The sequence below is a fragment of the Cupressus sempervirens genome, chromosome 3, assembly GCF_028749045.1.
Source record: "Cupressus sempervirens isolate cs-2001-9-10 chromosome 3, ASM2874904v1, whole genome shotgun sequence".
In the NCBI taxonomy this organism is placed as follows: Eukaryota; Viridiplantae; Streptophyta; class Pinopsida; order Cupressales; family Cupressaceae; genus Cupressus; species Cupressus sempervirens.
This window is the reverse complement of record NC_143120.1, coordinates 932,698,319-932,725,864: the sequence shown is the minus strand read 5'-3', so window position 1 is coordinate 932,725,864 and position 27,546 is coordinate 932,698,319. Positions and strand designations below refer to the sequence as shown.

The window sequence follows — 27,546 nt, the reverse complement described above, 5'->3', positions numbered from 1 at the left end:
TGTTCTTGCGAAAGCCAATTCATCAATTGTGAGGTATATATATTTGGTCACCTCCATCATAGTTTTTCTATTGTTAGTTTTGTCTTGATTTAATGTGAGTGTCATGCTTTATGGTTAGATGTTGTGTAGATAAGTTGGAGATAGTTATTAAGGTGGTTAGTGCACATGAGAGTTAAAGGCTTCATAAAGCCATTTTCCCTTTGTAAGTTTGATCTTGAATTATATACTTCTGCATTATTTGTTTTTCTCTTCTGTCAATGACGTGGAGCTTTCAACATTTGAAAATTTGTTATGGGTATCTTTGTGCATTTAATCTGCATCTTATGTCAGGTAAATGTGATCCACCAAGTTTGTGGTTGGTTTGTTTGGTGCAGGGAACGAGTCTAAAGAATGCTGTGATTTTTTGAACAATGATTAAAATATCTCTCAAGAAGAAAGTTAGGATTCTATGCGGAATTGAAATTGCAAATGCACTAAATTTTGAGAAAATGTTAAATTAGGAAAATAAGACAAAAGTTTAGATTTTAAGCTTTTTATTTGGATGTTGAGTATTCTAGGCCATACATATTTGTCTTATTTCCGACAAGATTCCTTTTGGTTGATTTAACTGTGCAGATTCCTTTACTTTGGGAGCATAATCGAATGAGCATGTTGCAGCTTGTAGCAAGCCTTGTTAAGGTCTTCCTTATTGTCCTATTTCATTATATTTTCTTGGATATATTTTGGGGTAAAAAGATGAATATTATTTTTTGAAAACAAGTTTAATGTTCTAGATCATGGACACTATAAAAGACACAAGATACCATTGAATTTATAAAAATACCATCTGGAACACAATGAGCCACCAGGTGGCCCCCATTGTGGAGTTTAGTTTTCAGGAGAACTTTTGTAAATATGAAAGTAATGATGTATTTGTACTGATATGCCATCAAAATGCATGTCTCAAGAGCTTTGGAAGATATATAATATACTATATTTGGTTCAATTGTGACATTATGATTATAACAATAAAAGGAAAACATCTTGAATCCTGACATCGGATTATCCTTTTTTGGTTAAGTTGTTTTTAGAGAAATATTTTGGCATCAAAGATACACTTTTTGTCCTTTCGACAATCTTTGTTGGAGGCCTATTGATTTTTGAGTATCAGTCCTCAGTGGAAACAAAAGTAAGTGCCATTGGGATATCTCTTACTCTAGCAGGGCATTCTTTGTTACCAAGAGAATCTTTGCTCTAGCAGGTTGATTCAATGCTGCTTAGATATCTCTTTCTCATACTGGAATGACCCCTCTACTAGGCCATTGGGAGGCTACAATCAAACTTTCAAAAGTGCATATAAAATTCTTCTTCAAGAATAATAACGGTCATCTATCCTTTCCACTGAATATATAGCACAACTGCAATCAAATATCATAAGAAAAAAACATGTTACTTGCATTCAAATAAGTTTGTTTAACATCAATATAACTAGGATACATAAAAAGAACATGTATATAAGCCTGTTAGAATCACTTGTTCATGTAATTAGTTAGTTACAAGTTACATTAAAAATATTTCAATCATAAACTGTCAACTACCCCTTAACCTAATGCAAACTTAATAATGGAGACAACCATTTATTATACAGACAAGCTTATCATTAAATATATCGTAAACTAGAGATTTAGATTAATGATATAATTAAGTGGATGTTTTCACTTGTATGTAATGAGTAATAAATTAGTTGTTGTAGGTCCTTTAGTAAGGCTGTTGTAAGTTGGTCACAGCTCTTTATTAGTTTGTTGTAATAGGAAGATTCTTGAATCTAAATAATGCAATTCACTTTTGATGAGATGTATGCCAATTTCTCTCAATCTGCTATCTTTGGTTTTTATAAACATTGTTAGTAGAGGAAGATCATGTGAGGTAGCCTGAGATGGGTGTAATACTGATCATAAAGAGTTCAAAGACGATTGGGAAGAGAGGAGGACAGTCTTGTGGAGAGTTGTGACAGGAGTTTGAAAATGGTAGAGTTTGTGTGCTTGACATGTAACATCGTTTTGTCTTTAGATCATGAGTTGCAGAGGTTGTAGGGGAGGGTGGAATTGTGAGACTGCAAAACACAACCTGTAAGATTCTGACACAGAATGCATTCAAAAATTTGGGAGTAGGGTTTATGGTCTATATAATTTTTGTGTTCAAAGGTCATGCAAAGGTCAAGTTCAGATTTATAGTATGTAATTCATAAGTAATTTACATGGATTATGGAAATTTTGCAGCAAAAGGTTGTGCAGCACTATACTTGCAGTAAAAAATTGCTAGTATTGAAGTTCAAATCAGATTGTGTGACTAGGACACATTGAAGGATTTGTAGTTGTTAAAAAACACAGAGGAGGCATTTCTAGTCTTAGATAGAGTAGACACTAGGGCTCAAGTGGGCAAAATTGCAAGTAGTGCATGTAGGCAAGAAGATTCCAGGTATTTCTTTATTTGTACTTTGCCAAACCCTGCCCTAGTTTATGTTTCAAAATTTGAATTTATACAATTTGAATTTTTTAGACTTCAATTTATTTCAAAAAGGAGTTGTAAAAATTAAATTCTCATGTCTAAGTCTGCAAAATTTGCAAAAATTTGAACTTTTTGCGAGTTTTCAAAGTCAAATGGTGTAAAGTTTGAAGAATTTGCAAATCTAGGGATTAGGGTTTTGGGAAATTCCTATTTTTCAGTCAAATTAGTGGTTATTAGGTGTGAATATTTTGTGTTTATATGCATTCTGTGCAATGGACAATATTCAAACTTTTATTCTACCTGATAATCAAAAGCTCGTGAGGAAAAAATATAAAGTATGCCCTTACATAATGCTCATTGTCATTGAGTATTGAAAATGTGACAGAATAACGTTAGGAATTCAATCTAAGCCTGCTAGTAATTTAAATGATTTTGACAAGCATCATAGAGAACCTTTATTATCACCTAAGTTGTTTGTGGCCAATGATTCTATCACAATTTTTCGGATGCTATGTTGTAAGATAATTTAGGGCACTTTTAAAAGCATGCGCCAAACCATTGAAAAATAGTCAGGTTTTGTATTTGATGCTTTTTGTTTCTTTCTACAAAGCTGCTGGAAGATAGGTCTTTGTTAGGGCATCTTCTGAAACAGTAGTCCCAGTGATTAAATTTCTATAGTAAACTCCCTATCAAATTTCTTTGAGACTTTTGTGAAATCTTTTGGATACGTGTGATGAACCCTTCTGGCTCAACCTCTAACTGTTCCAGTTATTGCAAAGTTTGTACTTTGTTTTCTTGAGGATATATATATATATATATATATAAATTGGAATTTACAAATAATAGACAATACATGAAATGAAATTGACAATGCTTGCAATTCACAACAAATATTGCATTATTTTATTGATCAGCAATTACGATGCATAACCATGGTAAACATAAAGTCTGAAATAAAATTGCTGCTATAATATCCTCCAAATCCACGCAATCACTTTGATACTTCAAAATGCCCATGTATAGACAGAAATGGGGCACAAAATCCAAGGTAATTGAGCCTGGAGATCTCACGCCAGGCTCGGATATTTCATGTGGGTTATGGAGCTGCACATCTGCTCTTGGAACACTAAAATCTATCACGAAATTGCTACAAACAGAAACTATGAGACAGCTGTAGATTTATTCCTCCAAAAAGTTTAACCAATTTGCCCAATCTGGATCTTTGATTGAAGCCCATAAGTAAGCAATAACTCAACTGGTCTTTTATAGTTTCAAAATTGTACATACATTGTTGAATTATTGCCCTCCAATGTGGAAAATTACAGAAACCCTAGGTTGCATGTACACATCTTCCAAGAAATTTCAAGAACAAAAGAAAATAGTCAATAGCCTAATGGTTCGATTTCTCTTATTGGCTTTTTATAGTATTTTCACCTTGAATGTATTACAAAGAAATTGGAAAATATTTTCTTATTATTAATAGTGATCAAGAGATCAATGTATACAAGAGATTGAACTTGTTAATGTTTTAGCATCAATACAAGTAATTAATGTTCATCTGATATCCCAATATGTGTTTATGTTTAATAGATAAGTTGTTACTACTGATTATTAAATCTATATGCATATGTGTGTGTGTGTGTGTGTGTGTGTGTGTGTGTGTGTGTTCGGTTAATATACACTTGCAAGATAATCATCGGCAGATAACAATAGACATATCAGCAGTCACATTTAGTCACATTATTAATATGTAATCGGGCTCCTCCTTGTATTATATACGGGCTCACTTCTTGTGTTTCAGTTGCCTTAACTAAACAGGATATTAAGTGGCATGACTCTACTTGGCCAAAGGCCACATAGAGCCATGACTACGAGGGTCATGACTCTCCACCTCATACATAAGGAAGTGCAGATCACTGAGTAACAACATCAATTCACGGCATCTTGTTTCAGCGGTTTGCATCCAGTCTATTATAAACACTTCTCTACCATATCTACTCTATAGGGATATCAAGTAGTCGTCTCAAGTCATGAGCAATAAAGATAAGGAAGTCGATTCTGCACTCATAGTCCCAGAGATCATCAATACTTAAAGAACAAGACTGCTCAACGGTAATACACATAAGAGTTATATTATTATAGTAATTGTTTTATCTATTAGAGATCCAATAAACCTAACATGGTATCAGAGATATTCTGATAAGAAAAAACTATTACAAAATAAAATCTAAAAACTCAGATTTTTTAAAGGGAAAGGGGCTAAAATCATATTATTAAAATGGTGAATCATGTGAGACTAGAAGATAGACTTGAAGGTGCATCTAATTTCTCTTCATGGAAAATTAGAGTATTAATAATATTAAGAGAAATGGAGTTAGAGAAATATTTTGAATCAAATATATCCATGCCTGAAAATGAACCAAAAAAAGTAACATGGAAAAGAAATAATAATAAGGCAATGAAAATCATAATAGATTCTGTAAAAGATCATATTCTTCCATCCATATCTAGTCTCAAGATTGCATTCAAAATGTTCTCCACTATTCGAGATACATTCGAAATCAACAATATAGTAGATTATTAACTCTAAAGCAAGATCTACTATATATAAAAATGAAAAATGGAGAATCTATAAATTCATATTTTTTAAGGATTTCTAAACTAAAGGATCAACTCGCAACTATGGAAAATCAAGTTGATGAAAAAGAACTCAGCATGATCGCTCTAAGAGGTCTTCCTCTTTCATGGGAAACATTTATTCAAGGTTTACGCTCTCGACCCGAACTTCCTAAAGTCGATCTATTATAGAATGGATGCACACAAGAAGAATCTAGATTAGTTTCAAGAGGACTAAGTACCAATCAAAAGGGAGAAATTCAAGCACTTCATGTGAAATCAAACAGGAAAAGAAAATTCAAATATAACAAAAGGGAATCTAACAAAAATCACAAATCAAACAAGCAACGTGATTGGTCCAAAGTTAGATGTTTTAAATGTCATAAAATTGGTCACTCTCATATTTTCTGCCCTGAAAAGAAGAAAATACAAACAACCTTAGCAAAAATTAAAGGAGAAAGTGTAGAGAAAGAAGAAAGAGAAAACTATGCTTTTTACTTAGCCCTTTCAAGTGAATTAAATTCTAATCACAACACTTGGATCATAGATAGTGGAGCATATCGGCACATCACCGGTTTTAAAGACAAATTTGAAACCTTCTTTGAACAAGCCTCAGAAGAAGTTACCATTGGAGATAACTCTACTCATCCTATCAAAGGATTTGGTTCCTGTTCAATTCAACTAAATTTAGGAATTACACTACAACTCAAAAATGATTTATATGTACCAGGAACAAAGAGAAATCTTGTCTCTATTTCTGGTCTTGCTGGTTAAGGCTTCAGAATCACATTTCAAGAGGACAGAGTTCTATTTTGGCCCAAGAACTCTAAGATTAAGAAAGCCATTTCCATTGGATTTAGAGATGCTAATCTTTATAAACTTTGTAATAATCAAAACTAAACCTAACTCTTAGTCATGAAACTTCAAATTCCACTAAAATTTGGCATAGGAGGCTAGGCCACCTTCACTATCGGGCATTGCCATTCATAGGAAAAATTGTAAAAGGTTTACCTAATCTAAAATCTGATCATTTAAGTGTTTGCAAAGGATGTGCTTTAGTTAAAAATACTAAGCAATCATTTCCTAAAAGTGATCATAAATTTAAATCCATCCTTGAACTGATCCATATGGATTTTTGTGGCCCTATGTCTGTACCTTCACTTAATGGGTGCCTCTTCTATATAATTTTTATTGATGATTACTCTAGAAGAACTTGGATCCATTTTGTGAAACAAAAAGAATCAGCTGAAGTCTTATCTAAATTCAAAGAATTCAAAGCATTAGTTGAAAACCAATCAGGACAGAAAATTAAAACACTAAGGTCAGATAAGGGAGATGAATACATCTCTGATATTTTAAAAAACTTCTGCATTACTGTTGGGATTAAGAGGGAGTTTTCTGTACCTTATAATCCTCAATAGAATGGAATTGCTAAACGAAAAATAGGTCAATTGTTGAATCAGCCAGAGCAATGATGCACGATCAAAATCTTCATTATTAATTTTGGGCTGAAGCATCTAACACTGCAGTTTACATCCAAAATAGATGTCCACACTTAGTATTAGAGGACACCACTCCAGAGGAAGTATTCACAGGCATTCAACCTAACCTAGGTCATTTAAGAATATTTGGATGTCCAGTTTATATTCACATACCTAAAGAGAAAAGAACAAAACTAGAGCCTTCCGGAAAGAAGGGAATATTTGTTGGATATAGTGAAACAATGAAAGGATACAAGATCTTCATTCCAGGTCAAAGAACAATTGAGATTAGCAGAGATGTGAAATTTGAAGAAGATACTACTTTTAAAATTTCTAGAAACAGTGATGAATCTATTACCAAGTCTATTTTTGAAGAAGATCAACAAACATAAATTGGGAGGGAGAATGATTTTGAACCTTCTTCTTCCTCTATGTCTAATCATGAAGATTCTGGAAATATCAATAATAATAAAAAGAGGCCACTCTGGGCTAGGAAAATGATAGAAGAAAATTAGGTTGAACCAAATGAAGTGATTCAAGAAAGCAAAAGAACTAGAAATCAATCATGTTATGTTGTATTATTAACTGAATTTATAAAAACAAAACCTTCTAATGTTAAAGAAGCACTTTCAAAGTAGTCTTGGAAAGAAGCAATGATTGAAGAATATAACTCTATATTAAAAAATGATGTATGGGATGTTGTACCAAGACCAAAAAACAAATTAGTTATTTCTTCCAAATGGCTGTTCAAAATTAAACATGCATCTGATGGCAGCATTGAAAAATACAAAGCCAGATTTGTAGCATAGGGTTCCTCTCAGAAAGAACATTGATTATGAAGAAACATTTGCTTCAGTTGCTAGATATACTTCAATTAGAACCATCTTGGCAATTGTAGCATCCAAGGGATGGAAGGTACATCAAATGGATGTCAAAACAACGTTTCTAAATGGCAAGATTGAAGAAGAAGTCTATATTGAAAAACCTAAAGGATTTAGTACTCATGACAGCAAAACTCATGTTTGTAAATTGAAAAAAGCACTTTATGGTCTCAAATAGGCTCCCAGAGCTTGGTATGAAAGGATAGACAACTATCTACTAAAGTTAGGATATTCCAAAAATGAAGTTGATCTTAACTTATATTTCAAAATTGATGGTGATGATATGATTCTCCTTGTGTTATATGTTGATGATTTGTTGATAACAGGTGAGGAACATCTCATAAAGAAATGCAAACAAGAACTCACAACAGAGTTTGAAATGAAAGACTTAGTCTGCTTCACTACTTTCTTGGATTAGAAGTCTGGCAACAGGATAACTACATTCTTCTAAATCAAGGAAAATATACAGTTGACATCCTAACAAAAATTGGAATGATGGAATGCAAACTAGCAGCAACTCCTATGAAAGTAAACCTACACAAGTTGAAGGATGATATGATAAAATCAGAACCTATAGATTCTACTTACTACAGACAAATTATTGGTTCTTTAATGTATTTGGTTAATACTCGTCCTAACATATGCTATGCTACTAATAAGTCAGCTTATGTGTGCACCAAAGAAGATACATCTACATGCAGTTAAGTACATTTTGAGGTATCTAAAGGGTAGTATTTGAATGGGAATCAAATACGATAAAGTCAATATCGAGCTTCATGGATATTTAGATTATGATTGGGTTGGCAGTTCTATTGAACGGAAGAGTACTTCTAGATATTGCTTTAGTCTAGGATTTGGTATGGTTTCTTGGTCCAGCAAAAAATAGGCTTCAGTTGCATTAAGTTCCACCGAAGCAGAATACATTGCATCTTCTTTGGGTGCTAGAGAAGCGGTATGGCTATGAAAGTTGTTAACAAATTTGTTTAAAAGACCCTTGAAGCTCACTGTGATTCATTGTGATAATCAAAGTTGCATCAAGCTTTCAACCAATCTAGTATTCCACAATCGCTCCAAACATATTGAAATTCTTTTCCACTACATTCGAGATATGGTGAATCAAGGAATCATTCAACTAGAATACATCTGTGCTAATGAGCAAACAACTAATATCTTTATCAAGCCTCTTGCTAAAGTGAAGTTGAAATACTTCAGAGAAAAACTTGGTATGATTAATTTGTAATATTGAATATTAAATTAAATTTTAATTAATGTGAGTTTATGCTTCTATTTTGTTGGTTAGTAGCATCATATATGTAATGAAAGGTGACGATCTTTCATGGACATATTTATTCAGAAAGTAATTATTTACAAGGTGATGATCTTGTAAATAATAGGCCTGTTTACTATGGACATCTCTAGACATTGCTCCGAGCAATTAGAGATCATTAGTAACTAATGTTCATGGACATCTCTGGACATTGCTTCGAGCAATTAGAGATCATGAGCATCCAATTTTCATGGACATCTCTAGACATTGCTTCGAGCAATTAGAGATCATAGATAACAAACTCATGTTACTATAATGGACATCTCTAGACATTGCTTCTAGCAATTAGAGATCATGAGTAACAAAATTTCATGGACATCTCTAGACATTGCTTTGAGCAATTAGAGATCATGAAATTTTATGTTATCACTATGGACATCTCTAGACATTGCTTAGAGCAATTAGAGATCATAGGTAACATTTCCATTGTGATTACTCTAGATATTGTTTCAGATAATTAGAGATTATAATATATATTATGATAGTTTTTATAACATGGTGATTTTTGTTATTATAACTGTTTCATTGTATGAATATCAGATAAAGCAATCAGACATTCTATACTGAAATTCTTATGGTGTATTACTTCTCCCTTGCTAAAGAGGGAGTGTTAATGTTTTAGCATCAATAGAAGTAATTAATGTTCATCTGATATACTAATTTGTGTTTATGTTTAACAGATAAGTTGTTACTGCTGATTATTAAATCTATATGCATATATATGTGTGTGTGTGTGTGTGTTTGGTTAATATACACTTGCAAGATAATCATCGACAAATAACAATATACATATCGACAATCACATTATTAATATGTAATTGGGCTCCTTGTTGTATTATATGCGGGTGCACTTCTTGTGTTTCAATTGCCTTAACTAAACAAGATATTAGTCATGCCACCGAAGAGGCATTTCTCTATGTGGCCAAAGGCCATGTAGGGCCATGACTCTACGGGGGTCATGACTCTTTGCCTCATACATAAGGAAGTGCAGATCGCTGAGTAACAACATCAATTCATGGCATCTTGTTTCAGTGGTTTGTATCCGGTTTATTATAAACACTTCTCTACCATATCTAATCTGCAGGGATATCAAGTAGCCGTCTCAAGTCATCAGCAATAAAGATAAGTTGATTCTGCACTCATAGTCTCAGAGATCATCAATACTTAAAGACAAGACTGCTCAACAGTAATACAAGTAAGAGTTATATTATTATAGTAATTGTTTTATCTATTAGAGATCCAATAAACCTAACAGAACTATGTTTCCTTAAGAAACAATCGTAAATAATAGAAACATTCTATAATAGAAACATTCTATTATAGAAACAAAAAACTAAATATTAGAAACATTCTAATAATTACAAAAGATTACAATAGATAACCTTTAGATTACTAAACTGAGATAATAGAAACTATGTATTATCATAGTACCCTCCCTTAATGGTTAATCTATCTAGAGCATGAAGCTGTCAAAAAGCGTAACAGGTAGATTTCGTCTACTCAAGCTGCTCCGAACCGTTCGCTATGGGCTGCGAACCAGATTGCTTAGAGAGGGCAGCTAAGCGCTTCAAACATTAAACCTTCATGTGACCAAACTTTGTGGCATTAGTTGCATTGAATGTTTTTCTTTTGAGAGCCTTCTAAATCTGGAGTAGAGGATGTCTGTTGAGAAGACTACTGATGGTACTTTGGATCATAGTTAAAAAAAACTATGTTCAATCGCAAAAATTGCGATATATTGCACAGCCATAGAACTACCGATTTAAACACCCAAAAAATCGGTGCCAAAATTAACCAATTACATGCTGCAGTATCTACCAAAAAAATGCCAAAACGCGCAATTTTAGGTTGAAAATCGTGGATAGTCAAACTTGGTAAAAAGTTTGAAAAATAGTAAATACAATCACAACCTGATACATGCTTTTTCATTTTGTAATGTTTTAATCACCAAAAACGCTGGTGGTTGAGTGATGGGTGCGGCAGATTTTTCCATCAGCACTGACAGACTAGTTGTGGAGTTCGTCGGCATCAACAGTGACAGTTCAAGTGTGGAGTGTGTTCACATCAATGACACATTATTTAGGCGTTGGCTCTCTCTATTTCCAAGTGTAGACTCTTTATCAATATTTTTACTGGTTATTGTAAAAAATTAAAATGTTATTCTGTGCTTGTTATTTTTCTGTGACACATTATTAGTATTTTTATGTTTATTTTATTTTCGCTTAAATTCCAATTGAAATGCAAACTTTATAATATTGGTTATAATTATCAATTTTATCTATTTTATAATTATTAATAGCTATTAATTTTATCAATTATAATTATAATTACTAGTATTTATAATTATAATTTTATCTATTTTGTATTCTTTTATAGTTATCCAGTTACTAGTAAATATACTACTGGTATGGTAATTTGATAATTGTAAAAAATTATAAATAAAATTTATATATAAAGTTTAGTTTATAATATATTTAATATTTATTATTTATAAATTTATATATTTTACATTTTATGAATATATGAATATTAGATATCTATTATGAATAATCTATTACCAATAAATATAGATTTCTTAGATTCAATTCGTTAATTCCTACATTACAGGGTTTGGACCCTAGAGCTCGGGTCCGGGCAGGGTCTCTGTTTGGGACTATGGGTCCACCCACAGTCCCAAAGAGGGACTTTGCTCGGACCCACCGTGGACCTGGGCGAATCTGGGATGACCTGCAACTTGTGGTCAAAGAAGAAAAAAAAAAGTTTATTTATAATTTTTTTTCTTCTAACCCTAAAGGAAGGCATATTAGATACTTTTTATTCATCTAATTTCTCATTTGCTTTCTCAGTTTGCTCTCTCATAAAGTGGTCAAAAAAAAAGAAAAAGAAAAAAAAAGAAGAGTATTTTTATAATTTTTTTCTTCTAACCCTAAAGGAAGGCATATTAGAAACTTTTTATTCATCTAATCTCTCATTTGCTTTCTCATTTTGCACTCTAATTTTGGTTCCAATGATGAGGAAAATGATATAGATGAGGATGAAGCCATTGATCCCTCATACTTTGATGACCCATTTGACCCTTGAAGGGCATTTGCATCTTTGATACTATGAGCCTATGATCATTGATAAACTATTTGACATTTGTCATTGACTCATTTATCACCATGTTTCAAACTTTGTTAAATTAAATTATTATCTATCAATTTGATGAAGTAGTCTATGTTTTGAAATTCCATTTTGCATTTTAGTAATTCAATGTATGATTTTATTTACAACATCAACGTAGATTAATGAGTGAGCATTTAATGTTTATCTTTGACATTTGGCATTGATCAATAATCATGTAACATTGATATATTCATACTCTGAAAAATGACTTAGTTAGTGTTACAACTATGCAAGTTCCTTATTTTTTGCACACATATATATTATATATATATATATATATATATATATATATATATATATACTCACGAACCCATCCACTAACCTAAATGGGAAATTTTTTTTTTTTGCCCAAACCCATGAACACAAACCCTGAACTTGAATCTGTCCCCGAACCCGAATTGGCAACTTAGGTTAATTCAAGTCATTTGGTGTGTCGGTATGAGTTTTTAAAAATATTTAAAGAAATTGTATATTTTAAAATATTCGATAAAAGTGTCGATTTATTGCTGAATTTTTAGTTGAGTTTTTGCCGATTCTGATATTTTCAAAATTTTTGGGTCAGCTAAGATATTGCCAAAACTAAAATTTTAATCTATGCTTTGGATAATGCTCCACAACTTTGCAAATGAACATAATGCTCCAAAACAAACCACAAAATGCCATGTTTTTTAGGAGAAAATTGAAAGAATTGAACACGATTTCAAGTGAAAAATCAATCAAAACCCAACATGATTTTTGACGTGAAAAATCAATCAACACTTGACAATAGAAAGCTTCATTTTTTAGGAAAAATGGTAAAACCCAACAGATAATTTTTGAGGAAAAAATTAAAAACCCACAAAAGAATCCCATACAACTTTGCAAATTACAGAATTAAAAATTTTGAAGGGAAAATTTATAGAAACCCATAAATTTTTTTTATGGAAAAAAATGGAAACCCATCAGAATTTTATTTTTTGAGGGAAAAAATTATGAAAACCCACCAAAATTTTTAAGGCAAAACTCGAGACTTTGCATGGTAAAGTAGCACATGCAAACAACATGCGAGTACATGCAACAAACATGCAAGTACATGCAACCCTCAAAAAGTGGAGACCCAAAAAATTTGAAGGGTGACCTAGAAGAAGCTTGAAATATCTAGAAAGAATATGTTGTCAGTTTCTAGATCGACTGGTGCAAAAATTGAGGCACCCAGGAAAAATAGACAACAACCCAGTTGAGATCTCAAAAAATCCATCAAGAATCAAAAGTTGGCAGATTCAAATCTCTCAGAACAGAAACCCTAGTCAGATTATAGAGAGAGTTGAAAGTAAATATGTATGTAAATAATTTCAAAAATAAAAGGCAGATAATTTCAATCAAGAGATTATAATTATTTTTGAAAAAATTAAAGAGTATTGGCTTTGATATCATATTATGAAGTAATTGGAAAATATTTTCTTATTATTAATAGTGATCAAGAGATTAATTTATACAAGAGACTAAACAATGTTTCCTTAAGATATGGCAAGATAAGATAAGATAATAATATTAATGTCCAATGAAAAACCACGAGGGTTTATGTGATTGAGCATACAAATAAGAGAGTTGACAAGAGCAGGAGCACCAAACGATGTTGGAGAAGAAACGAAACAAGAAGCAAGAGCAGAAAAGCCAAGGCAAATAGTAGGGATCCTTCCTTGGCAAAAAGAATTCGGTCACAGAAGGGTATAATTGCAAATGACCAAGAGTCCTAGATCATCGTTGAGAACCATTGGAAGAGTGTTGCTGCCTGAAAAGACTAGTGCAATGTCTCACCGATCTAGAGTGAGTGATACTAGATGATCTTTTTGCACCCCATGGTGGAGACATGGGGGAGAAAAGGGTGGTAATGAGCTGATCTTAGGTATGACAATGAGGTAGTAGTGATTGCAAGGTATGATCGTGGAGCTGGGTGACCTTTCGGAGGTAAAGTGCAAGGCACCGCTGGTCACTGTAGCTAAAGAATGCTGAAAGAGAGAAGCAATCTTTGAGTAGGAAGTGAAATCTCCCTCTAATCTCATAGTAGATAGGACAACGAAAAATAAAGTGAGTCTCAGTTTTAACCTTCGCCAAAGTACACAACTGACAGATTCGACCGTCTCTATCTATATGGTGGTCGGTCTAGACTTGAAGACGGTGGGAACCAACTTTGAAGGAGCCTAGAGGGAAACGCAAGGCATGATAACTGTGCCGAGAAAGATAAGCAAAACGAACAATAACCCTATCACGAGTCTCATGAAAATGCTCAGCATAGAAGGCCATCCTCAAACGTAATCCACCTGGAGGATTACGCCAGGTAGTGGTAGTGTACTGTTTGTAGATATCCAGTCTGACATGCTCATTCAACTCCTGGTGTGAGGGAAGGAGGTGAGTTGGAGCATCTTGCAAGAACTGGTATAGAGGAAGGTGATCAATATCGATCCCAATCGAACTCAATAGAGAGGTGACCTAGGTGTACCAAAAGTGAGATCTAGTGCTAGTATCGGACCTCATAACCATAATAAAGGAACAATAGGCCAGGTAAGAATATCCGTGTTGATCGGCAATTGAATCTACAAAACCATAATGGTGATGGAGAAACCAAATCAGATCAAATATGGCCGCAAGTTTGAAGGGATGAGCTCCAAACTCCGCTAAGATAATGCTATGGGGGGTGAGTCTATGACATTTGATGATACACCAAAGAAGCAAAGTTTGAACGTGCTCGATAGTGGCCCAATCCGAGATAAGAAGAGAAGGTCCCCAAACCATAGTCATAGAGAACGATCGACTGAACCAAGGATTCCGGGAGGCACAACTTGGATGAAATGTCCTGAAAATGATGTCTGAAGCATTGTCTCTCAAGCTTGGCCAGGGATACCATGCCCTTATTGACTTTGGATTGGAGAGCCGGTCTCAAACTGAAGCGGGGATCAAAGAACTTCACCCTGAGCTACATGTAGGAAGAAGTAATCTCAACCACCTTTCCCTGAAAAAAGAAACAAAGATGAGAGATCTAAAGATCATAACCCAAGTCTTACTTAGATTGATGACGAGATGACACTGATCACAAAAAGAAGCTAAACCATATAGGATTCTGTAAATTGTTAGGAAAAGAGGTGAGTAGTATCACATCATCCTCAAAAAGGAGAATGGAGATCAAAACCTGATGCAAATAACACCCATTACTGGGTTGTGAGGAGTTCATGAGTAAGTCCTCGAGCTTGTGAATATAGAACCCAAATAGAGTGGGCGAGAGGGGGCAGCCCTGCTTCACCCCAATAGTGCTCTAAATCAGAACAGAAAAGTCCTTAGGAGTCATGAATCTACCAACCACATTCTTGTATAGTCTCATAATAGCAGTCAACAACATATCCGAAATCCCAATCTCACTAAGTCTCTGGAATAGGGCCATTCTAGGAATGAAGTCAAAAGCCTTGCAGAAGTCCACAAAACAACAGTAGACTTTCTTAGAATGGTGCCTAGCCTCCTCGATAATGGCCTGCAACGTGAAGATGTGATCCATAGTTTGGTAGTCAACACAAATAACGACTTGGCCTCTTGCTCTACAACCTCTCGTATCAAGCTCACTATATAGCATAGCCTACATAGTAGTGGCATAAAGTTTGGCAAATGTATGCCCGATCGTGATGGTCTTATAGTTGCTAGGGTCAGAGATAGGCCCAGACTTACAAATAGGATAAATCACATGTTGTGACCAAGAATCAGGAAAACCAATACAGACCACTCCATTAAAGAGTGTAGGGAGGTAGGGGACAAGGACCAAGGCACCAAGCTTGACAAGTTCGGCCTATTAACCTTCCTCGTCAGCCACTCTGCTACATCTCATAGATCTAATGGCCTCATAAACGTTGGAGGGGGTGAACAAATGGCAGTATGGAGGCGGAATGGGATGGAGAGATGGGTGTCAAAGAATGTCATAAAGCGTAATGGTGTGAGGTTAGAGAGTGAAAGTCAAGGATGGAGGGCGGGGGGAACATTGAGGGAATAAGGTGCGCCAAGATTTGGGGATTGTGAATAAGCGTGGAGCGAAGGGATCTACACTGAGAAGAGAGGAATGAATGTTTCTTGCAGTGAAGAAAACGAAGGTGAGAATAACGCAGGTGGATGAAAGTAGGAGAATGAGTCTCAAAAGAGGAGCAAACAAAGTGATGGATATATTTACAGTTAGCGTCAAACCATTGGTTCATAGGGCATGTATTTCGATGCTTAGACTTGTGAGAGAGGGGAGAGCGGTGAGGGATAGAAAGGAGAGCAGACACCCAAATGACATCAGCAAGTAAATCAAACATGGAGAAGGCCTCACACGAATCACTAAAGCTAGCAAGTGTCAGGAGACTCCTAAGATGGTAGGAAAACAGCTCACCATCACCCTTGGAGAAACATAATCGAGTAGGGGGGTAGACAACTTTAGATGAGATGCAAGAGGCTGGGAGAAGGAGGCAGATGGGGTGAAATGCGGAGAGCAATGGTAAGAAGAGCATAGTTGGTGAAGGGGAGATGTGAAATGGTGAAGTTGTGAATGGAGGGAATGAAGGAGGAAGAAGTGAGGGCATAGTCCACAATGCTTGCACCACCACAATGAGGCCAACAGGTAAAGAGCTCAAAGCTAGGGAAGGACGATAGACCGTTTAGAATCAACAAACCAGAGGACTCAGAGTTGGAGAAGGTGGCGACCGTAACAAGAAAGCGACCCAAGAGCATCATCTGAGCTATGCTAAAGTGTCAGACTAGTTAGATTTATCTCAAAAGTGCATATCGAATCAATACCACGATCATGTATAGGAGGTTGGAGATTCCTAGTTCATGCAGTGACGTCGTCGAGAATGATGATGTCGCCCAAAGCAGCAAACTGTGAGATGCACTCCTGAAGGTCACAAAATGGGTCCCCATCCTCGGCCTCATGAATGGCATATGGAGAAGAGGTCGGTGGAAAATAGCACACGACAATAAAGATGTCCCTTTGTCGGTGATTCCTACGACCAATACAGACCCACATGAATTCGACAAAGGCATCGGAGTGGACTACTGAGGTAGAACTTAAAATATCATCCCTAATCAAACAGGCAACACCCTCGGACCTGTAGACCCTACCCGAAGTACAAACCTTCTCACTACATATTGACAGCCACTGGTACCCAACATATCCTTGAAGAGGGTGCATGGGACTCTCATGGGTCTCAGTGACGACCAAAATATGAGCGGACCCCACACTAGGTAATGACCATAAAGAGCCATTGCCATTCTAGTGGTTGACAAGAAGAGAGCAAGTGGAGGGCTTCCTCTTTTCAGACAATTGTCAAAACCGTTATGTAACCTTAGAGGTCTGGCTCGCTTCCCATCCACTAGGAGGGGAATCATGAACAACTGCTCTAAGGTTCCTAATAACAACCCATTTTCTAGCTCATCTAGCCTCTTCCATAATCCCTTGAGTGTGTTTCAGCTCTGTTACCTGTGCCTTCGTGAGATCTTCATCAAGATAAACTTTAGAGGGGAGAGAGAACAACTTTCTCTTTGCTCTAAGAGTATGCAGCTTGTCAGAAAATGAGAAAAACTAGATGAAGAGGGCATCGCCTGTGCCAAACCAACATTTGTCCAATGTGATGTCGGAGATACGAAGTTGATCAGTGAGGAAAGAGCATCCAACAGATAGAGGGTTGGAAGTAGGAGAGAGACCACAAACACGTAAGTTGAGCTCACGAGCCCATCTCACACGCTCATCATCAATCTTCCCCTGAACATTCTTATCCAAAGGTGCAATAGTATTTGTGTTAGTGTAGAGAGAGGCCCACAATTTCATCTTTTGTTTAGTTTCAAAAATCAAGGAAGAGTGTATTGTGACCATTTCCGTTTGCTATTCTTTTATTTTTTTCAGCCCATCCAGTTGCTCGATGATGGATTCTAAGTTGGATTTCATGCCTTCAGTTTCAGAGATGAAGGTATTGGAAAATCGTTTGATATGACAGGTGTTCAGTCCTATTGCCTATTTGAGTTCTGTAATTGCCTCTGTTAGTGATGTAACTCGTTCTTTGAGCAGAGTATTGTCTGATTCAAGCTTATTCACACGGTCACAAAGCCTCTAGTAGGTCAGTGGTTGGGTTTGTGGCAAACAGGTGTCCCCCATAGTCATTTTCAAACAACATATAAAAGCACCAGAAATGAGTAGCTGTCTCTGCGTAAGAGAATCACTGCTCATTACAGGCGAGTCGATCAAGCCCTATATCTGGTACAATATTTACTCACACTGTCAAGCCAACAACAAAGTGCAGGAGCTTGGCTATAAAAGGCAGAGAAGGCAAACAAGATAGAGAAAACCTGAAAAGTGAGCTAGAGATAAGCAAAACCAATGACAATGGAGATAAAGGGCAGAGCTCAATGACAAGTAGAAGATGTTTTAGTAGCATCTCACAAAAGCACAAACAACCAAGAAGAAGATGATGGAGAGTGCATTGTCGGTTGCCGGGATAACTTCAGTACAATGCGGGAGAGCATATACTGTTAGAGTAGATACCATTGAAGTCAGATCCAACTTGAGTGAAAACTTGGCAATCTAGAAAGAGCTAAAAGTTAAAGCCTCTTACCAAAATATAATTTTTTTGTAAAATTCAATCAAACAAAATATATAAAATTAAAAATTGACATCTTGAAAGAGAAAATGCATGGTTTTATAGCAAAAACAGCATGTGAAAAACATATTTTATCCAGTATTTTATCTGCATCAACATTTTTACCCATGGTTTTTTGTATCTATTAAATCATGAGCATTATACTTGTGAGTACTCACCCAACAAAAAGAATAGAGAGTACTTAGTGACTTGGGGAGTACTCAAAGAGTTTGCAAACTATGCTACCAACTAGCTTAGCCAATCTGACTAGAATATGCCACTGATAGACATTAATTGGTTGGATGCAAGTAAAACTTGCAACACGTTGACCAAAGATTAAATAAAACATCACTAATAAAAAGTACAATCATCCGTCCACACACATCTCCTTGACATAGAGTACATCAGTTGTCTTACCATTCAAGTCTCGTTAAACAAGAAGTTAGAAATGGCATGGAACCACTAGATGTGCATACTTGCTTTCTTTGACTTCGAGAACTTGCCTTAGTTCTCATGACTTTTTGAACTTCGATTGGTTGTTTTCCATCATCTCAAAACAGCAATTCAACTTCTTGCACTGACTGGTTATGTGCAAGAATGTCTACCCTTTACGTGATTGTGACTTGGTAAGTTTTGTTCAACTAGGAAAACTAAGGCTCTTTGTTTGGTCTTGTCATATTTGTTGGAAATTTGTTCAGTGCCCCCTCGAGATTCGTGACAAGGGCTTAACCACCTCCTGTGTACTATAAGTTGAGTGGCTGTATCGAGCATTGACAAATTGGTCTTTTGGTGTAATAGCAACCCCACTCTAACAAGTGGTATCAGAGCTTGGTCATAGGTTCAAATCCTCAAATCCTTAGGTAACGTTGAGGGGGAGATTGTTGGAAATTTGTTTAGTGCTCCCCTCGAGATTCGTGACAAGGGCTTAATTGCCTCCTATGTACTATAAGTTGAGTGGTTGTATCGAACATTGACAGATCGGTCTTTTGGTGTAATAGCAACACCACTCTAACATATTCTGCTAGGATTCCCTTGGCAATTTTCCAACTGGATTAGGAAGTTATAGTTTGATAAACATATGACTCTTAGGGTGGTCAAAACCTTTGAGAAATCAAATGTATAACTTAAATAGTTACTTCATAGGACAGAGATTCGATAGGGTTTAAGCTTACTTGCTGTCCTCAAAGGTTTCGTTTTCAGATTTGTTTATTTATTATTCATAATTTTTCTTACTTTAAACCCATAGGACTTAATGCTTTTGTATGTGAACATTAAGTACCTTCCTTGTACTTGTACATCCTTGTGGACAACCATGAAATTTTGTGTGTTTCTTAACCTTGTAGCTTGATGTAACAAGTTAACACCCTTGTTTGAAAGATTGTATAACAGTGTGGAAAAAAATCATTATAGTAGTTCTTTAAGATTTTTCTTTTTCTTTAGAAATGATTCTCTCTTGTTACTGCTTATAGGAAAGAGTCTTTATACTCTTCTATTATCGTTTAATGAATAAACACAATTAATTTTCTTCATTATTGGTTCGCACCCTCCAGTCCAAATTCAGTTCCAAGTTCGCTTGGGTCCGGATTCGCGTTTGGGTTTACTGCGGGTCCGAGAAGGGTCTGGATTTTAGACTATGGGTCCACCTAGGTCCTTGCTAGCACCAACCCAAGTGAACCCAAGAGGACCCGCAACAGAAGGGTGCAAAAAATGAAATAAAACAACTTGAAATAATGTTTTTAAAAAATTTTTTTTAATGTAACCCTAAAGGAGCCTAATAAAAAACATTTCACTAATCTAATCTCTTATTTGCTCTCTCATTTTGGTGTGCCCATTTTGCAAGTTTTAAGAGAAGGTTTTAGAGATTGTTTGTTCCAATGGTGAGGATCTAGATATCGTTGTAGCCGGGGATGAAGCCATTTATCCCTCATTGTTTGATGGTCCATTTGATCCTTGAAGGACATTTGATACTATGATCATTGATAAACTATTATACACTTGCCATTTATCATTATGTTTCAAACTTTATTATTTGATGAACTACTTTATGTTTTGAAATTTCATTTTGCAAATTAGTAACTCAATGTATGCTTTTCTCTACAATCATGAACATAGATTGATAAGTGGGTATTTAATGTTTATCTTTGACATTTGGCATTGATCAATGATCAAGCAACATATATTCATATTAAGAAATTACTAAGTTTTGCAATTATGCACTTTTTTTTTTTTTGCATATATAATGTACACACACACACACACACACACACACACTCACGAACCCACCCATGAACCCAAATGGGAAACTTTTTTCTTGCTTGAATTCAAATCAGTAACTTAGTTCAAAACCCATCGTAGTGAATCAATCCAGAGTGATTATCTTCCTTTGAATGGCTAGCCATGTGAAAAGGCCAACTTTAGGTAGATAGTCTTTATTCAGGCATAGGTGAAGAGGGAGATCAGTTTTGTTATTGTGCTGTTCTGAGATGATTTGTTTATAATCATCCTTGGTGTTATATTTACCTGAGTTGGAAGCTATCCATATGTGAAAGTCATTTTTATCATTCAAATGTACTTTTCTGTTTGCTAGGACATTGTTCAAAGTGTTCTTGTGATGATTATGAATATTAATACTGTCCAACGATTTCCATCTGTTTGCCTAGGATCTTGTCCTTAGGGGTGATGATATAATCACTGACGTATTGGCCTCGTAAGTTTTGGAGAGTTTGAATAGTATCATCCCACTTGGTTAATCTAGATATGGGAGGGTGACCTTCCCATGAATCTTCCCAAAAGAGTGCTTCCTTGCAATTATTGATTTCCCATGATAGGCTTTTTGCTATAATACTGCTGCATTCTATCATGAAGTTCCAAATCCTTGAACCTTCAGGGAGGTGTTTGGTTCTGAAAAAGGTAATAGGATTATTGCCGTTGAGATAGTTGCAGCGCAAAATTTTTGCCCATTTCAAATTAGGTTTATTGACGAGCTTTTAAACTAATTTGGCTCCCAATGCTCTGCTTTGTTCTTTAATGTTTTTGAAGCCAAGGCCTGCATACTTTGCAGGTGTACATAAGGTATCCTAAGCTAGAAGAGGTATTATATACTGTTCATTAGTCCCTTGCCAAAAAAAATTCCTGAGGATTTTATTGATTTCATCTCCGCTTTTTGAAGGGAGATGATAACACGACATTTGATAGGATGAGAGAACCAATTTGAGCATAAGCATATCTCCTGCTGACAAAATCCATTTTCCATGCCAACCAATTGTTCTCTTTTTTATTTTTCTATGGTGGGTTCCCATCATAGTAACACAAGGACGCGTCCGTGTCGTTTTTTTCCAACGCACTTGAGACGGGGATGCACCTAGGCTAGGGGGACGATGTTCCCGCGTTCGCAACCGCACCACTATTGGGCCATCATCTTAATGAGGACAAGGGGATGTCCCCACATAGGGACAGGGGGATTGGAACAAGTCCCCTGACCCCTCTAGGGGATAGTTGGGTGTACCCTATCCAACCCCCAAAAAGAGTTTGTTTAAAAAAATTAAACATGTGTTAATATTCTATCAGGTGTATTGAATATCATATCATGTTTCTCAATGTAATTATGTCTATGATGAGATAGTCATACTTTTGATATCTAACTATTTTTATTTAATATTTACATAATAGAAATTAGAACTCTCTCATTTGCTCATTCAAGTATTTAAAATTTTAATATTTATTGTTCAATGTTGTTAATGCATGTAGCTTCGGTCTGACATTACTGTGATCAACATATACATATGTATATATATACAACAACATGATGCGCACAGTATTATACATAGATGCATATGTACGTGCTGTATGTGATCATTCATAGTTTGAAACTAATGACATATATATTTTCAGAGATCATTAAGGCATGATCAAAACTACTTTTCATTCCTTTGATATTTGGATCATGATCGATCTATCTTTTATATAGGGCTGCAGATTTAATGATTGGTAATACATTTGATTACTTTGTTTTGAGTCAGTAAAAAACCGTGAGGATTAGGTTCTTCCGAATGGGTGTGAGAATATATATCCAATCTGCCTGAAGTAAACAAGGCATCAAAATCTATTAATGCAAGCACGTCAAAGGATCGAAGGAAATTCTGAGTTCAATAATATTGTTTTATCTTTGTTATTACTGCACTAACTTCTACAGATTTTGGAAGTGAATTAGTCCATTGGCATTAGTGATCATACTTGCAACAAAATTGTGCATCAGTCTACAAATAGATTAAAATTTGGTAAAAAACTTTACATGGTATTAGAGCCTTGCTAAGGAGAGATCTCATTAAGTTTAAGAGATCAGATTTCACATTAAATTGTAGTCTATCTTTTCTCTACAAGATGACAAACACATTTAGATTCAAATACCACCTTGCAAGTGCTGATAACTTCGAATCCTGGAAACTTTGTATAATGATGTTATTAAAAGAAAACAAATTGGAATCTTTTGTAAGAGAAGATAACGAAGAACCTAAAGATGATCCAGAGAAAACATTATGGTTCAAGAATAATGAGAAGGCCATGAAGATAATTGTGGATGGTGTTCGAGATCACATTGTGCCTATTGTGGCAAAACATGCAACAACATATCGCATGTTTTGAGCTCTTGAAAATGCATTAATAATAAATAACATTGGCATAAAACTTGCTCTTAAAAGACAAATGAATAAACAACATGAACAAAGGAGAAACCATAAATGCCTTCATGAGAATCACAGATTTGAGAGATCAATTATCTGTAGTCAGTTATGAGATTTACAACCAAGAATTATCCCTAATAGCACTAGGAGGACTTCCAAATTCCTGGGAATCTTTTGTACAAGTACTAAATCTAAAATCCCAAAACTAGATTGACTAAGATTTGATTGTCTTCAAGAAGAATTGAGATTAATGATTAAGGGAAAACACAAAACCTTAGATGAAGACGTTCAAGTTCTTAACACAAATTCTCATAAGAAGGGAAAGAAGAAGAACGACAAAAGGAAAAGAAACCCTCATGGAAAAAGACAGTCTAAACAAAAGAAAGACTTGTGCAAAATTCAATGTTTCAGATGTGATCTATATGGACATTATGCAATAAATAGTCCCGATCGATCTAAACCTCATTTGCCAAATCTGATAAATCAAACAAAGGACATGAATCTGAGAAATATGCCTTCTATTCAACATTGTCTAGTCAAATTTCAACCAAAACTAACACATGGATAGTTGATAGCGGATCTTCAAGATGCATCACTGGATATCAGGATAATCTAGAAAGCATGCAAATAGAAACAGGTGAAGAAGTTACAATTGGTGATGATTTTGCACATTCCCTAAAAGGAATTGGGACTTGCACCATCAAATTGAAATCTGAAAATTCTATTCATCTTTTTGGAGTTCTTTATGTATTAGGTATTAAAAGGAATTTAATATCAATATCTGCACTTGAAGATGATGTTTCTAGAATTGTAGTCATGGAAGGTAAGGTACTAGCTTGGCCTAAGAATTCAACCATAAAGAAGGCTCTAACAATAGGATACGAAAGGGACTATTATATGAGCTATGCACTAAGACAAACTTTGCACTTGTGCATGAGACTTTAGATTCAAATGAAATATGGCATAGAATATTAGGTCGTATCAACTTTCGTGCCCTAACATCCATGGAGAAGTTAGTAACCAGAATGCCCAATTGGGCCATATTCACAATGAATCCTGCAAATGTCGTGCTTTATGGAAAAAAAACACTAAAAGTCATTCCCTCATAGTTTGAGCAAAACTAAAGATGTGTTGGAATTAGTGCACTTTGATCTATGTGGACCCATGTCTTTATAGTCTATAGGAGGGGTCCTATACTATGTGACATTTGTTGATGACTTTTCAAGGAAGACATGGATATACTTCCTTAAGTGCAAAGAATCTGAAGAGATTCTTTGTAATTTTAAAAACATTCAAAACAATCACTAAGATCTGCTCAGGAAAGAACATTAAAGTTCTGAGAACAAATAATGGGAAAGAGTACACTTCTGAAATATTTAAAGAGTTCTAAAAACTTGTTGGGATTAAGGGGGAATTCACAGTCCCCTACAATCCTCAACAAAATGGAGTTGCTGAAAGGAAAAACAGAACTATTGTAGAAGTTGCTAGGGTTGTGATTTTTGATCAAAATTTGAGTATGACATTCTGGGCTGAAGCATCTAATATAATAGTCTATATTTAGAATAGATGTCCTCACTCATATTTGGACAATAAGACCCCTGAAGAAGCATTTTCAGGAAGAAAATTGACATCAGTCACTTAAGGATATTTGGATGTCTTGTGTATGTTCATGTACCTAAGGAGAAAAGGACAAAATTAGAACCTTCTAGAAGAAATGGAATTCTTGTTGGTTTTAGTGAAACAGTAAAAGGATACAAAGTCTACATACTTGGACAGAAACAAATAGAACTAAGCAAAGATGTCATTTTTGAAGAAGACGTTGCCTTCAGAAGAGCCAAAACTTTTGATGAACTAGATACAGTTTACGTACCTCAAGAAGAGGCTCTTGCTCCTAAGATTCAGAGGGAGTACCCTAAAGAGACTTCAAATGAAACCGAGATCCTTCCTGAGACTCAAGAAGAGAGTTTTGATCATTCTAAAAGGCGACTTTGGGCAAGAAAAATTATACAGGAAGGAGATGGATTTGCAGCACCTTCAGGGACTTTTCGAGAAAGCAAGAGACTTAGAAAATTGACATACAATGCTTTCATGTGTGAGAGTCCAAAACCTGAACCTTCAAGTACTTCAAAAGCACTTAAACATCAAGCTTGGAAAGATGAAATGGTGGAAGAGTATCAGTCAATACTGTTTGGGATATAGTTTCTACATCTAAGGGAAAATCTGTCGCGTCTTCAAAATGGCTCTTCAAAGTTAAGTATGCTGTAGATGGCAACATTGAAAAACATAAAGCTTGTTTTGTGGCTAGAGGTTTTTCTCAAAAGGAAGGAATGGATTTTGATGAAACTTTTGCACCAGTTGCCAGGTATACCTCAATTAGAGCTGTAATAGCCATTGCAACAACCAAAGGTTTGAAAATCCATCAAATGGATGTAAGAACTTCTTTTCTTAATAGAAAAATTGAGGAAGAAGTATTCTTGGAACAACCAGAAGTATTTGTGACTCATGATACTGCCTCTTATGTATGTAAATTGAAGAGGGCTCTATATGGACTCAAATAGGCTCCTTGAGCCTAGTATGAAAGGGTTGACAAATACTTTTTAAGTTTTGGATTCGCCAAGAATGTGGCTGATCCAAATCTCTACTTTAAAGTAACTAAAGGTGGTATGCTAATTCTAATTCTTTATGTTGATGAACTTCTGATTACAGGTGAAGAACATCTCATTAATCAGTGTAAGAAAGATTTGGCTTCTGAATTCAAAATTGAGGACTTAGGAATTCTTCATTACTTTCTTGGTTTGGAAGTATGTTAGAAGTCGGGGAATATCTTTCTACATCAAAAGAAGTATACTGTTGATATTTTGAAAAGATTTGGAATGTGGAGCTGTCGACCTATGTCTACACCTATCGAAACCAACTTACGCAAGCTAAAGGAAGCAAGTGCTGAATCCAAATTGGTTGAGCCCACCTTATACAGACAGATAATTGGGTCCCTGATGTATCTTGTAAATACTCGACCTGATATCTGCTATGTTGTGAATGCATTAAGTCAGTTCATGTGTGAACCTTGTGAGATTCATCTTGTTGCTTTGAAACATATATTAAGGTATCTCCAAGGTACTATTAGATATGAACTTAAGTATGAGAATACCAACTTGGAGTTACATGGAAATATAGATACTGATTGGGCTAGAAGTGTAAAAGACCGGAAAAGCACATCAGGGTGTTGTTTCAGCTTAGGATCAGCTATGATTTCTTGGATCTGTAGAAAGTAAGCTTCAGTTGCTTAGAGTTCTAGTAAGGCAGAGTATATTGCAGTAGCAATGGGAGCTAGAGAAGTAGTATGACTTCAAAAGTTGCTTTCTAACTTGTTTTATGAGCCCATGAAACCTACCAGTATTCACCGTGATAACCAAAGTTGTATCAAGTTATTTGTGAATCCGATATTTCATGATAGATCCAAGCATATAGAAAATCCTTACCACTACGTAAGAGACATGGTGGAAAGAAGAGCTATTCAGTTAGAATATATTAATACAGGTGATCAAACAACTGACATTCTCACCAAGGCTCTTCCTAAAGTGAAGGTTGATCATTTCAGAGAGAAACTTGACTTGGTAGAAATGTAAGTTTACGAGATTGAGTCTCAACTTTGTAAATTTGTATTATTTAATAAAAGATGTTTAAAGTGTAAACTCTTTTGTCATATGTGTGACTATGACTCATGGCCTACCCTATGTTCATTATTTAAAAGGTGACAATCTTTTATAATGAAATATTGACTCTAATAATATGAGGTGACGACTACATAATTATTAGATTACTATCATGATGAATATCATGTGACTTGATATTTGTGGAAAATCATGATAGTTAAAAGAGCATGCTGATGGATATTGTGTGACTTGATATCTATTGAAGATCAATATGTTCAAACTCATGGTGGATATTATGTGACTTAATATCTATGGATATACCATGATCTTTTATAGTGGATATCATGTGACTTGATATCTGTGTACACACCATAACTGAAAAGAATATCATGATACTTGTTTTTCTTAAATATATCTTGAGGATATAATTTTTCAAATAAGGAGAACTTATATATATGCACCTTGTCTTCCCTAGCTAAGAGGGAGTGTTAATGCATGTAGCTTCGGTCTAACATTACTGTGACCAGCATATACATGTGTATATATGTACAACAGTATGATGCATACACTGTTACACATATGCATACGTACGTGGTGAATGTGATCATTCATAGTTTGAAACTGATGACAT

General features: G+C 35.2%; 1 protein-coding gene across 3 annotated transcripts in view; it reads left to right on the top strand.

Annotated features, from left to right (window-relative positions):
• The window catches only part of SOL1 (carboxypeptidase D), a 194,207-nt gene that overhangs the window by 138,227 nt on the left and 28,434 nt on the right, over positions 1-27,546 (top strand). For all 3 annotated transcript variants that reach the window (XM_089822536.1, XM_089822537.1, XM_089822538.1), the window contains one exon: positions 616-678. In XM_089822536.1, the coding sequence (XP_089678662.1) occupies positions 616-678 (63 nt within the window). The remainder of the gene's footprint in view (positions 1-615; positions 679-27,546) is intronic.